Below are 15,351 nucleotides of genomic sequence, written 5' to 3' on the forward strand. Positions count from 1 at the left end.
CTGGGTCCCATTCTCATTGAGCTACTTTGGCTGAACACTGAATCTTTAGGTTGGCTCCTTTACTTCACATGTTCTAGTGGCATCTCAGACTTGTAGATCAGAGCAGTATAGCAATGGAGAGGTTCCTGTGTTGCTCTTCTACTCAAAGGTCTTTCTCCACCTCTGTGTGGGGGACTTCTGCGGTCTGCTTCCTCGAGGTTTGTACAACATCTCAGCAGCCAGTATCTTCAGAGAGGTCTCACAGGAGGGGACATCCCTGCAACACTCCACACCATAAGGATCCAAAGCCTAAAAGCAAGACTGACAGCATCCTCTCAGGCTGAAACCTTGGATAGAAAGGCCATGTGCCAGGAAGTGCCTCAGACCAGGCTAAGGGTATCTGGAAAAGGTAAGTATCAAATAAATAATATACACACATGCTCCTCAAGGAAGGGTGAGAGTCCCACTAGAAGGAGCCTGTAGCCTAAAGTTGGTTAAAAAGAAAATAATGACATTAAAATTGACTCCAGACCATTATAGTTTCTCTTAGTTTATGAAATTACATGTAAGGGTAAAGTGAAATGTTGGGAGTTCCTTTTTAGGGTGTATATTAATGTAAGTGACACATTGTACCCTAAGGACAATTTAATAAGATACAGTTCAGATAGCATGAATGCTAATGGTCATGACTTTCTTATCTTGCACCAACTATTAAATTGATACACCTTATTTAAGTAAAATTACAATTATTTTCTCTTGCCAATTAAAGGATAAAACCACATTTGGCGCATGTTACACATTACACCTGTATTTAGGGTGCAGCATGTAACATGCTCCAAGGCCACTCCTTCACCCCCTGAGCACCCTCCCCCCCCGTGATAGCAGGTTGGGGGGGTCCTCTCCCTACACCTGCTGTCACATTTCAAAATCAGTGCAGCTGTGCAAGGCCTTGCCCACACAGCTGTGTCATTCATTTATAAGCCCTGCAGCTTTCAAACTGACAGCCCATATGGAGGTATGGGCTAAAAGCCGTAGGATTTGTCTGCAGGAGCCTGATATTACACCCATGATCCACCGATTGTGGGTGCCATGCTTTGCAGGCTCCATGGGAAAAAAAAAGTGCAAAAAAAAGTAGGTGTGGCACTGTTCATACCACTGTGTAACAATCTCTGTGTTCCTATATTATACTCCCAATACAATTAATGGAATAATAAGCATTAAAATTGGGCAGAGCATCTAGCGTCTTTGTGTCACTTCCGGTTTCGGGCCGTGGAACGCGAACCGTCCTGGCTTCCTGTTTTAAAGGCTGTATATGCATTGAAGCCATGTGAGTACATTTCCAATCTATTTGTGAGAATAAATTTAATTTTAAACGTAATCACACTATGGAGGTGTTTGTTTCCTATATGTGGGTGATGCGAAGTGAGATTTAAAGAAAAAAAGCACACCTGACACCGCAAGCATGGAAAGATATAGCAGATACTGCAGACATAGACCTGGAGATTACTGCACAGTGGCAGATACTGTGAAAGCAAGATACCCCTGTGTGGGTTGAGTAGTTCGGGTGAGTGCAATACCTATAGGGGGTCTATAAGGATCACAGAGGCACGGATTTGAAGAGCACCTGTCACTTTCTTTTATTTTTACTTTTTTTTTAATTTTTATTTCCCATTTGGAATGATTAATGGATTGTTTATGAACACAGAAAAATGAATGATTTTTTTCACAGAATATCTACTTATTTTTGTATATGTGTATTACTAGCACTAATATACACCAGTGTATGCACTAGGCACTTTAAGCATGTTTATTAATTTTGATGCTTATTATTCCAGGATAGGAATAGGATACACAGATTGTTACGCAGTGGTATGCAAATATTGCACCCCAGAACAGCGCCACACCTACTTTTTTTCCCATTTACACTTGCATTTACATTCCACTTAGGTGGTTGTACCGGTAGGGGCAGCAGTTCATTTTCAACTACATCTATTGCCATAAGCGCGGGACCACCTATATATTTTACATATATAAAGATGTGGTCAACCAGTGAGGTCCATATGCAGGGTTTAAAGGTCGACGCTTGCTGTTTCTGTGCATGATTTTGTTTGATGAGAATTGTATGGTTTTGCCAATATTGACAAACATGACGTTTGATTTGATAAGAACATGGGCTTGATGGTTACATCCTTAAAAAAGATTGCCATGCACTTATAACAACCAGAAAATGTTCATATTTTCTAACTACATTTGGTAAATAGGTCATTTGTATAGATAACTTCCATCCAGTCACCAAACTTTTTTTCAAAATAACTACACATATATTGTTAGCTGCAATTACACCTGCAGTATTGTATCCGTAGGAAGCATTCTGTTTTGCTGCTTGTCTGCTGAGCATGAAAGACTACCCACAGAACAGGAGGAGATCATAGGCATCTTGGAGCAGAGGTTTCCTGAATTACTATCTCGAGAAGAACTTATTAGTAGCCTACAGGAGACAAGGCTGCATACGCAAGGTACATATTTACAAATAGACTACTGTTTTTTCTTTTAAATGTACACTACCATTGCATCCTGCCTTCTATCAAGGTTCAGTTCCGGGACAAAGTCATAGCCCATTGTGAACATGCCAAATTGTGCCCCCCCCCCCCCCCCCACCAAGATGTATGCGCATTATTTGTCAGCCAAAAGAAAAAATCAAGCACTAATCTGCATACTTACCCCCTAAACATAAATTACCCCTCCTCCCAGTACAAATCTGCCTCCCTGCTGAAATTCCCCTTTCCAGCACAAATCTTTTCCCCCCATATGCCCCCAGTACAAATCCATCCCCCTTAAAATGTCCCCCTCCTAGCACAAATCTTCTACCCCCAGATGTTCTCTCTGAACACAATTCCTCTCCCCACCCCCACTCCACACCCACACCAAATCCCCCCAACACGAATTCCCCTCCCCAAATTCCCCATCCTAGCACAAATCCCTCGCCCCAAAGTTCCTTTTGTAGCACAAATACCCCCCAATCATCCCTAATAGCACAAATGCCCCCCAAAAAATGTCCCCTCCTAGCACAAGTACCCCCAAATCACCACTCCTAGCATGCCTCCCCAAATTTCCCCTCCTAGAACCATTCTTACCCCTGCCTCCCCCAAATTTCCTCCCTCCAACACAAATCCCCTCCCTCCCAATCTCCTTGTGGTGCACCCTCCACCTCACATGACACCATTGTTTCTTCATTTTTGTTCTTGGATTTAGACACTTTACAGAGTTTTTACCTACACATACGCCTACACCTTGAGAAATGGACATAGTGAGCAATTAGGGAATATAACCCTGGTTACATTATTTCCGTTAATACCATGGTCTGTATTCTATGAATGACATCCAACTTTTTAATTCTGTTTATTGTATACAGTGCAAATGTATAATTAGTTGCTTGGCATGCGTGGATTTTAATGTTTTGGTTTATTTTTTTACAATATTTAGCTTTAAGCACTTTCATCATTTTCTACGATTTATATACTAACTGTGCCTTTCATATTGAAGATAACAATTAAATAGCATTGCTTGATTGACTTAATAATGCAAACAAAAATAAATACCCACACAAAAATAATTAGCAATTAAATGTTTTTGCTTTCTATTAAATAAAAAAATGACCACGCCAGCATATACGCTACTTGTATCCATTTGATTATTCTTTACTTCAAATACATAATTACCAGATATTGCTTTTATTTTTAAAGAAACATTTTATTGATTAAAAAGGAACTCTATCACAATAAAAAATGCCAGTATATTAGGCTCTGATAGAAACAACCATTTTGTAACTCATGCTGGATATTTATTCTGGGTCGATGGCTAAGTGGGGGTTATTTACTGAAGGAATACTTTTTTTCATTGTATGTTAAGCTAATTATTTTTCTAATTTTATTGAGTAGGAAATATTAAGAACCCCTGTCAGCATTTTAATGCTATCCCATGCTCTGTTACAGAGATTTCCCCTCACTTCCTGGCCTGCTGACAACGGCCTCAACGGACAGGAAGTGAGGGAAAATCTGCAACAAGGACACAGAGAGAAATAAAAATCTGATGGGGTCATATCTGTCCCCTACTGTACTGCTGCTGAAACTCTCTCTTCACCTCTTGTCTGATGATAGGTATGTCAGCATGACAAGAAGTGGGGGGGGGGATCTTCCTAATAAAGCCCCAGGGAAAAAGGAAAAGCCTGACAGGGGTTATACCCATATAGGCTCATACCTTCAGGTGATTGGACACTGCAAGGTTATGAGGACTTACCCCTCTGGGACACATCATCTATAACACTACCCCATTCCGTGAGTCCTCAGTTATTTGCTAGTCCCTGTAAGTGATAGAGCTCTTCCCCTTTCTGGAGAAACCAGCTTCTCTAGTTTATTATTATTTATTTTTATTAATGCATCTTCCTATTCTTCAATCAAACCTCACTGTCTTCTAATGCCTATGCACTCACCTGGGACACCTCACCTATAACACTACCACATTCCGTGAGTCCACAGTTTTTTGCTAGTCCCTGTAAGTAATGAACCTCTTCTTCCTGGAGAAACCAGCTTCACTAGTTTATTATTTTTTCTTTTTAATAATGTATATTCCTCTTCTTCAATCAGCCCTCGCTGTCTTCTAATGCCTATGCAGAAACAGCACATCCAGATTGGTGCAACCTCGGTGAAACCTTGAGAGCCATACCCAGACCCCATGCTGTGGGGGTGGTCTGTAATGTTGCTTTGGGCACTGGATCCTGAATCAGGCCCTCACCTTGGCACTTAGTTGAGTTAGGTGCAAAGTGCTATACAGATCCAGGGCTGTGATCTATCACTATGAATCCCAGTCCCCGAAGACCCCTTTGGGGGTATGCCAACTGTGATGGGTGAAGGCTGGACTTAATATACAGTCCAGGTTTATGAACGAGTAGGGCAGGGTCACCGTGTATCTCTGACCGTTATCGTGTAAAATGCGGCTTTGCATGTTTTAACTTCACTGTGTAAACCTTTCAAACTTTGCATCAAAATCCAACAACTTAGAGCTCAAGCTTATTGAGGACCAGGTGTTACATCACACCACTGGTTGCACAGATCAATACCACTTCCACCTAGAGTCTTTTTAAGGTACTCAGACACTTCCTCCCCCCCATTTGCCTCAAAGATTCTTTTCAGGATGGTCTATACCTGTGTTATTGTGTACTCCTTCCGGACATAGTTATCCTGACTTCCACACTCTACACATGGTTTAGGAGATATTTACAATAAAGCCATGCGCCGATGTCTATGGCGCATGTGCCGATGTCTATGGCGCATGCACCATTGTCTATGGCGCATGCGCACTTTAGAAAGGGCAGATCATGCCATTTCTAAAGGGGTCATGCTATGACTGACGGCATGCCCGGGAGTGACGTCACGCGACTCCGGCCAGTCACAGAGCCAGAGTTTGCGGCCCTGGAAGGAAGAGGGGTGAAGATGGACGCTCACTGCTAGTGGGACAGCGGTGACATTGCAGGCTTCGGTTTCAGGTAAGTGACACATAATGGGCTACTATGCGATGCATAGTAGCCCATTATGCTTTACCTTTGCAAGGAAAAAAAGAGGAAGTAAAACTCATCAGGGTTTGCTTCCTCTTTAACCTGGCAGGCCAATCCCTGCAGCCAGCTCTTGCTGCTTTTTCTGTGTGTCAAACTGAAGCTAACTGGACTAGGATAATGAATAACCAACATGACCCTGTGTTTTAGGATCACGCAATTGCAGAGCAATTAGAACAGCTACTTTTTGCTTTTGTGTATAGAGGCCCTGGATAATGTCAAGAGACAGATATCCAGAATGGCACTTATTATCATTTATATTCTCTGACTAAAGGCTTGGACAGCAGAAGCTATGAAAAAATACCTCACATGTATTCCCTTTCAATTAAGACATCAGTTTGCGGAGTTACTTGACCAATTCATAAAAGAGGTCACAGGTGGGAACATTTTGCTTCCTTGGAAAAAGGTGACAAAGCCTCCCTCTAATACAGTTTGCATTTTTCTGGGTCTCAAATGTCCCAGACCTATCAGTTCAATCAAAAGTTTTAAAAAGGTACATGACAGAGCTCAAAACTCTACCATCTCACTGCTTTCTTCTTTCAAATCAACCAAAAACTGCTCAAGGACAGTAAGAATTGCAAAAGGCCATAGCCATCTTTTGTCACAGGCAGTCGTTGTACCAGTACCAACACAGGGCAAGTTAAAGGGACCAACATAGGGCAAACATGTTCACGTTTCCAAAACCCAACAGAGGAATCTATCCTATTCTGGACTTAAAATCATTCAACAAACTCCTCACATTCCAAAGTTTCATATGGAATTTGCTATGTCAATTGGCTGTCTAAGACAACACATAGCATCTGTGGACATCCAAGATTCTTACCTGCATGTACCAATATACCCACAGCTATGATTTCTACGCTTTCAAGGGGCAGATGACCATTTACAAATTTTGTCTCTGTCTTTGGGCCTGTCTTCTGCTTCCAGGGTGTTCACAAATATTTTAGCATCCGTGCTTGCCCTTTTCAGAGAATCCAAGTAACAGGCTATCTAGACAGCCTGCTCTTGAAGGATTCATCTGAACTTTTAGCAAATGTACAAAACACAATCAAGCTGCCTCCGAACTTTGGCTGGGTGATCAAGTCTGCTCTCCAGCCCATCCTACACCTAGCAACCACTTGGGTCTGATTCTGGATACATCCCAGGCAAAAGTCTTTCTTCCAGAAAAGAACGTTCTTTCCTTAGGAGCTCATGCTTGACAGCTGAAATCCAAAAGAAATCCTATGGTAAGATTAGCCATGAGATTCCTTGGCCTAATGCTGGCCTCTTTTGAGGCAGTACCTTTTGTCCAATTTGATTCGAAGATCTCTCCAGTTAAACTTTCTATCAACATGGAAGGAACAGGCTTTCTCCCTGGATTTTTCCATGCTCCTATCCTCCAAAACAAGGCAGTCCTTGCCCTGGTGGATAACCACTTCAACTCTAACATTGGGAAAATCCTTCTTTCCTATAATTGGATAGCTCTTACAACAGATACAAGTCTGCCAGGCTGGGGAGGAGTCTTTCAATCCTTGACAGTTCAAGAAAAATAATCAAGAGAAGAGACTAAACTCCCCATCAACATATTGGAGCTCATAGCTGTCAGGCTGTCCCTCCAGCACTGGACTCCCTTCTAAAGGAACACTCAATTAGGGTTCAGTCAGTGGCATATATCAATCATCAAATGGGCACAAAGAGCCTGGATGCTTTGAGGGAGACCAGCCAAATTCCTTCATGGACCGAAACTCACTGTCCAACAATTTCTGAGTCCATATCACAGGAGTGGACAACTGGCAGGCAGATTCCAAGGGGAATGGTCTCTTCATCCAGTCTCTTATGCGAAAAATTGGGGATTCTGGATGTGGACTTCCTAGCCTCCAGGTAAAAAAGAAAAAACAAACTTCCTCTGTTTGAATCCAGAATCAGGGACCCTCTAGCTCTGGCCTTGGATGCTCTACCTATCCTCTAGTCTCAGTTCAGGCTAATCTATGCCTTCCCTCCACTAAGCATTCTACCTACCTTACCTTCTCCACAAAATAGAGTAAGAGAGGGAGACAGTGATTTTCCTAGCACCAAATTGGACCAGAAGAACCTGGTACATGGGCATGGTTTTAATGGCATGGCTGTTGAAACCCAGGTCCTAAGGGATAGATGGGTTTCTAAGCCTGTTATTCCTACCTTGTAAAGGCAAGAAAAGCTACTTCCAGAAAGATCTATTAGCATACCTGGAAATCTTAATTCACTTGGTGTAAGCATAGTCAATTCAGTCTTAAAATTACTCTGTCCCTTGCTTTCTGGTTGTCCTACAAATAGGTCTTGATTAGTATCTAGCTCTCTGCACCCTCAAAGGACAGGTTTTGGCCACATTCATACTTTTCTTTTGCATATCCTTTGCATTTTCCTATAAAAAAAAACCTTTATTCAAGGTATTTCCTGCAACCAGTGCTTTTTGGAACCTCTGCTTGCAAAAAACACCATTTGAACCCATCAGGATATCCCTTTGGAGATTATTGCAAGCAAAGTAGCCTTTTTTGTTGTTTTAATGTCTGTCAGATGTGTTTCTGAATGGGTGGCCCTTTCCTGTAAGGAGCCTTTCCTTATACTTCACAACAACAAGATTGTATTGCACCCAAGACCATCTTTTCTTCCAAAGATGGCTCTAGCATTCCATCTCAATGAGGAGATTGTTGTGACCTGCTCCCAGACATCCAAAGGAAGTCTTTCTACATATGGGGTAACAAGAAATTCTGCGCAGCCAATGAAAGAAAATAACAATAAGCAGCTAACACAACCAATTAGATATACGTATGTAACAAAAAATTAAAATTATGTGTAGCGCTAAAAGTTCAACATGATGTCCAACAAATGACAGGTATGTCAAGGAAAAACATATAAAAAAGTCCTCCGTATAAGTAAGACTCAAAAAATATCAGTGACTTCGTGTGAAGAACATAACAAATGTGTGACATCTGAGATAGACACAGAGGAAACACACCACCACCAACTGTAAGAAGGCTTACCAGATGACGTGGACCCAAGGGGGCATACACCTGGCTGGGTCAAGTCAAGCTTGAGTGGTGGGTAATGATGGTTGTTCCAGGATGATGATGAGAGTGGAAGTCCGAGAGCCGGCCGGATGCTGGTGGGTCCCTCAGGATAGTGTTGAAAAACAGATGGCCGTATGATAAGATAAGAAGGAAAAAAGCCACATAGTGTGATTCCGTAAACAAATTCCAAATGTATTAAAAAGAGATACACTCACATGAAACTCTTTAAAAACATCGCTGTAAAAAGTATGGCGGCAGTGGGGTCCCACCCGACGCGTTTCGTCCTCTTAGACATCGTCTGGGGCAAACGATGTCTAAGAGGACGAAACGCAACACCTCTGATGCAAGTTTATTCCAAGCATCAACTACCCTTTCAGTAAAATAATACTTTCTAAGGTTAGTTTAGAATTTTCCTCCAGTTAGTTTAAGGTCATGTCCCTGTGTTCTTGATTTTGGTTTCAAATTGAAAAAACTACCCTACTGAACCTTATTCACCTCCTTGATGTATTTAAAGGTTTCAATCATGTCTCCACTTTCCCTTTTTTCCTCGAGACTGTAAATATTAGGTTCCTGAAGTCACTCTCGATATGTTTTATCACCCAGATCTTTCATCATTTTTGTTACCCGTCTCTGCACTCTTTCTATCTTATCAATATCTTTCTGTAAGTGAGGTCTATTCTTCTGAACTGGATACAGTATTCTAAATGAGGTCTCACTAAAGATCTACAGTATATAGGGGAATCAGGACCTCTTTCCCCCTGCTGGTGATCCCTCTAGTAATGCATCCTAGAATTCTATTTAATTTTCCCGCTGCCTAGTCACACTGTTTGCTCATTTTGCAATCATCTGAAATAAGTACCCCCAAATCTTTTCCCTTTGTAGTGCTGGCCAGCACTCTACCCCCAATGTTGTACTTTCTCAAAGGATTTTTTTTCCCTAGGTGCATTATTTTACATTTGGAAAACTCCAGTTTCCACTGCTTTGACCAATCAATCAGCAATGTCAAATCACGTTCCAAGTTACAGACACCTCCAGGTATATCAACCCTTTTACACACCTTTGTATCATCAGCAAAAAGACGTACCTTGTCCAACAAACCTTTAGTTATATCACTTACATATAGATTAAATAGAACAGGACCTTGTACAGAGCCTTGTGGTACACCACTAGTGGCAGCTGGGTTCCCTCCCTACCATTGCAGTTGTCACAGTGACAGTGCAGCAGCCGCGGAACTTTGTTGCTAAGTGGACAGAGCCTGATGGGATATTCAGAGGCACTCATTTCCCTTTAGGTTGGCCTGCTTTTGGCTGTAGGATCTGACCACTGTCTGCTGTCAGTCATAAGGAGGGTCCCTCAGCTCCACCATCATTCTTTGCCCACTCTCAGCATCACTGGTTACTGGAAGCCTGTTGGCTGTGAAGCTGACAACAGCCTTTAAAACCAGTGACAGGTGGGGTGCGGAGGGAGTAGAGATGGTAAATATGCTGCCCTGCTACACAGCATACAGGGACAGGCACTGCATCTCTGTATGCCAATATAGAGTTTGTCTAAATTACCTCGTTTCGTTATTTACAAACTGGAGGTAACCTGTTTTTAAATTGGTGCAGACTTAGATCTACCTGAACCTATGGCATGTTTTGACAAAGCAGGGCTTATTTGACTCTGGCACAGAACTTTTTATAGGGCCATACCACCAAAAAAGTAGGGTAAATGTTTTTTTTACCCCCCCCCAATATTTCCACCTCTACAGTGGGGACAGAAAGTATTCAGACCCCCTTAAATTTTTTACTCTTTGTTATATTGCAGCCATTTGCTAAAATCATTTAAGTTCATTTTTTTCCTCATTAATGTACACACAGCACCCCATATTAACAGAAAAACACAGAATTGTTGACATTTTTGCAGATTTATTAAAAAAGAAAAACTGAAATATCACATGATCCTAAGTATTCAGACCCTTTGCTCAGTATTTAGTAGAAGCACCCTTTTGATCTAATACAGCCATGAGTCTTTTTGGGAAAAATGCAACAAGTTGTTCACACCTGGATTTGGGGATCCTCTGCCATTCCTCCTTGCAGATCCTCTCCAGTTCTGTCAGGTTGGATGGTAAACGTTGGTGGACAGCCATTTTTAGGTCTCTCCTGAGATGCTCAATTGGGTTTAAGTCAGGGCTCTGGCTGGGCCATTCAAGAACAGTCACAGAGTTGTTGTGAAGCCACTCCTTCATTATTTTAGCTGTGTGCTTAGGGTTATTGTCTTGTTGGAAAGTAAACCTTCAGCCCAGTCTGAGGTCCTGAGCACTCTGGAGAAGGTTTTCATCCAGGATATCCCTCGATTTCCCTCGATTGCAACCAGTCGTCCTGTCCCTGCAGCTGAGAAACACCCCTACAGCATGATGCTGCGACCACCATGCTTCACTGTTGGGACTGTATTGGACAGGTGATGAGCAGTGCCTAGTTTTCTCCACACATACCGCTTAGAATTAAGGCCAAAAAGTTCTATCTTGGTCTCATTAGACCAAAGAACCTTATTTCTCACCATCTTGGAGTCCTTCAGGTGTTTTTTAGCAAACTCCATACGGGCTTTCATGTGTCTTGCACTGAGAAGAGGCTTTCGTCGGGCCACTCTGCCATAAGGCTCCGACTGGTGGAGGGCTGCAGTGATGGTTGACTTTCTACAACTTTCTCCCATCTCCCGACTGCATCGCTGGAGCTCAACCACAGTGACCTTTGGGTTCTTCTTTACCTCTCTCACCAAGGCTCTTCTCCCCCGATAGCTCAGTTTGGCCAGATGGCCAGCTCTAGGAAGGGTTCTGGTCGTCCCACACATCTTCCATTTAAGGATTATGGGCCACTGTGCTCTTAGGAACCTTAAGTGCAGCAGAAATGTTTTTGTAACCTTGGCCAGATCTGTGCCTTGCCACAATTCTGTCTCTGAGCTCTTCAGGCAGTTCCTTTGACCTCATGATTCTCATTTGCTCTGACATGCACTGTGAGCTGTAAGGTCTTATATAGACAGGTGTGTGGCTTTCCTAATCAAGTCCAATCAGTATAATCAAACACAGCTGGACTCAATGAAGGTGTAGAACCATCTCAAGGATGATCAGAAGAAATGGACAACACCTGAGTTAAATATATGAGTGTCACAGCAAAGGGTCTGAATACTTAGGACCATGTAATATTTCAGTTTTTCTTTTTTAATAAATCTGCAAAAATGTCAATAATTCTGTGTTTTTCTGTCAATATGGGGGCTGTGTGTACATTAATGAGGAAAAAAAATGAACTTACATGATTTTAGCAAATGGCTGCAATATAACAAAGAGTGAAAAATTTAAGGGGGTCTGAATACTTTCCGTCCCCACTGTATGTTTGCAAATAAAGGACCTTATAATTGAAAGAATCTTAGTAAAGTATCCTGATCTATTGCCTGTTTTAACCAATCACATGCTTCCCTTCTCACTTCTAGTGCAATCTGGGGGAAGAAGTTAAGCTTCTTATTGGTTGATATGGGCTACTAAAATTGTTCTTCATTAAGAAAGTTTTGACTATAAGTCCTGGTGTTTCTTATGAGTATGGTAGATTCGCAGTATGAAAATTCTAGGCTAGAAAAGCTCTTTGGCACAAAGTACCAGTTTCACACTAAACCTGAACATGTTATATATTTTACCATGTTTACAAAACTCTACAAAAACCTCTACAAAACTTATAGTTAATTTTAATATCAAGATGTTGGATATTCTAATAAAGCAGATAAAGAAATATGGAAGAGCAGTTTGTACATTGGGTACATGGGGACATGTGTTATAGATATGGATGTGTTATGCATATAACACAGGAAAGGGAGGTTGCCTGGCTATAGCAAAAGCAACATTTTATCTTTGTGTAACAAAGTAACTTTGCTTTGGTGACTCTTTCAGTAGGTAAGGCATAAGGCAATATTTTATCCAAGTGTTTTCAAATAATACTTTTTTAAATTTTGTCTGTTAATGAAGTTGCTACAATAAAGTACCAGCATTGAGAAAAGTTATGCTATTCTATATCTTAACCTCCCTGGCGGTATGATTATTTCAGATTTTAGGTGCTGAAAGCGGTACAATTATTTTGCACAGAAATTTGGTGTTTTATATTATAGGCCTGTAATTCTTAGGAATAATTCACCTAAATCTGTCCAAACAAGAGTCTAGTAGACATCCCGGGTATGATAAAGTTTGAAAAACGAAATCAAAAATTATAATATAATAAATAACTATAAATAATTATACCAAATAATAATATAATAATAATAAAACATTATTCAATAATGTAATCAAATCAAAAACACTGAAATTTGCTCAGTTGCAGAATTGTCGCTTTCATACTTTTAGTGTTTGGTGACGGATTTCCCCACAAATCACTATCACTCTATTCTGCAAGTGATTCTAATTTATTATCGCTGTTTTCTAGCGGGTCTAAAGCCACTTTTGATGTAAAGGGACACTTTTTGGTTGCTATGGACAATCTCCAGTTTCCAGGCAGAAAGAACAGTTTTTATAATATAAAACTGCATGCAGGACACTGGGCAGACCACTAGGGACAAAGGGGATGTGTAATTATTTGATACAGTACTGTAATCTGTAAGATTACAGTATACTGTATCTGTACTGTGTGTTTTACTTTTTGAATTTGGCACCGAACTCCGTCCCCGTGCGTCGCAACGCTCGCAGGGGACAGAGCTCGGCACTGTGAATCGAGCGAGACACGGCGGCTCGCCGATCACAGCGGGGAGACATCGCAGGATCCAGGGAACAAGGTAAGTATCCTCTACATGGATCCTGCGATGCGATCCCGAGTCTGGCTCGGGGATACCGCTTTTGGTATTGAAAATCCAACCTGAGCCAGACTCGGGAATACTGCCAGGGGGGTTAAAGTGGTTCTACAGCCTAAACATTTTTTTTACATTAATGCATTCCCTGCAATGTTTAGGTAAAAGTATCACCCATTTACCACCCCTTATCCAGCATTGTGCCTGTCTGCAGCAGCTCTCTTCTCTAACTTCTGGTCTCACAGGCTTTGCTGAGGTAGTGGGAGCCATTGGCTCCTGCTACTGTCGGTCAAATCCTGTAATGAGGGAGGAGGGGTGGGGCTGAGTCATGCTGTCTGTGTTTATGGACACAGGCAGCATGGCTCAGGATTGAGGCTTCCTATGGTGGTACACTGAGAACCGGAGGAGCCAGGACCACCATCAGGGAACCTGAGAGGAGGAGGTTAAGGTAAATACATCATGTTTGTTTGTTTTTTCTTTTAACAATGAATTTATAATAAATTTAATGTTGGAAGTATATTGGTGCAGTCAGAATTAGCATATATCTCCATATATAAACTGCTACAGGGTAGGCAGTGCTCTGGTTCCCTTAAACCAGGGATCCTCAAACTACGGCCCTCCAGCTGTTGCAGAACTACACTTCCCATGAGGCATTGTAAAACTCTGACATTCACAGACATGACTAGGCATGATGGGAATTGAAGTTCCTGAACAACTGGAGGGCCGCAGTTTGAAGACCCCTGCCTTAAACCAATCTTTCTCAACCCTTTTATACAAGAGGAACCCCTAAAGTAATTTTCCTATTTCCGGGAACCCCTGCTAAAACCAGTACATGCTTTAGAGAAAAATTCCCCTTACATCAGTGGTCAGTAGGAAAAATGCAAGCTTTGCATTAAATACTGCCTTTACAGACAACTTAAAGTCTTGGTGTCATGCTACTGTCTTTGCCAAGTGTTAATGGCCCCAGAACTTTGGCACCATCAAATGGGAGGCCAGTCAACCACAGGGGAACCCCTAGCAGCCTCTGGAGAAACCCTAGGGTTCCATGGAAGCCTGCTGGAGAATGATTACATGAAACAATAAAGTGTATGACCCAGTATTACCCATATCCAATCTTAACCCCCCCCCCTCCTGGCACGTGCCAACAATTGTTTTTCTTTTCTTCTTCACCAGGCTTGTAAAATTCTTGCAGGCGCAGCTTCTTTTACAGCAGCTAAAATTACTAAGTTTAGAGTTGGCGTGTGAAGTGCAGTATACATACTAGTGAGTGTAGCGCTGGATATATAAAATTAAATAATTATGATGACTGGTGACTACAAAAATATTGTGCACAATCTAGTGAGACTAGAATATCAATTAGACAGGATAACCATCGTGAAAAAATGAGAAGTGACAAAGGTGCAGCATCAAATCAATAATACAATACCAAAAAATCGCATAAATTTAAATATAAAATTCAAATAAGTGATAAGAGAAAAGTTCTGCAAAGTGTCCCAAATCACACTGTGTTAATTCCAAAAAAGATCCAGAAGAGATGTTTTTGCAGAGTTCGGGGATGTTTGGTCCACCTATCGTGCGGCCCACCACCAAATGGAAAAAATGAAGGCTTACCGACAAGCCTGCGACCGCCCTTATTCAGGGGGGTCAAAACAGGCTTAGTAGTGGAAATCTCCTAGGATAATGGACCCTCTGAACTCGCTCTCTCCTCGTTAATCCAGCAGCCCACCGCAACAAGGACATCCGTGAAGAGATGTACTCATAGGGAATCCTTTAGTGTTCCTTTTCAAAAAGACTCAGGCACAGATAAGCCACGATTCCCAGGGGAAAAGAATAGAACAAGGACTCCAATAGTGTAGATTGTAAAAAATCGGGGGCATTTATTTAAAAACTAAGATGCATTAAAGCATAAAACAGCAAAATGACAGTGGAAAGAAAGGG

The 15,351-nt window shown here is 41.7% G+C and overlaps 1 protein-coding gene across 15 annotated transcripts in view; it reads left to right on the plus strand.

Moving 5' to 3' along the window:
* PRUNE2 (prune homolog 2 with BCH domain) overlaps positions 1–15,351 on the plus strand; it is a 446,654-nt gene that overhangs the window by 160,399 nt on the left and 270,904 nt on the right. For all 15 annotated transcript variants that reach the window (XR_012245008.1, XR_012245007.1, XR_012245012.1 and 12 more), the window contains exon 5: positions 2,343–2,495. Coding sequence is in view for 10 of the 15 variants with exons in the window: in XM_073634004.1 (XP_073490105.1) it covers positions 2,343–2,495 (153 nt within the window). In the remaining 5 variants the exon portion in view is untranslated. The remainder of the gene's footprint in view (positions 1–2,342; positions 2,496–15,351) is intronic.

The sequence above is a fragment of the Aquarana catesbeiana genome, linkage group LG01, assembly GCF_042186555.1.
Source record: "Aquarana catesbeiana isolate 2022-GZ linkage group LG01, ASM4218655v1, whole genome shotgun sequence".
NCBI classification, from domain to species: Eukaryota; Metazoa; Chordata; class Amphibia; order Anura; family Ranidae; genus Aquarana; species Aquarana catesbeiana.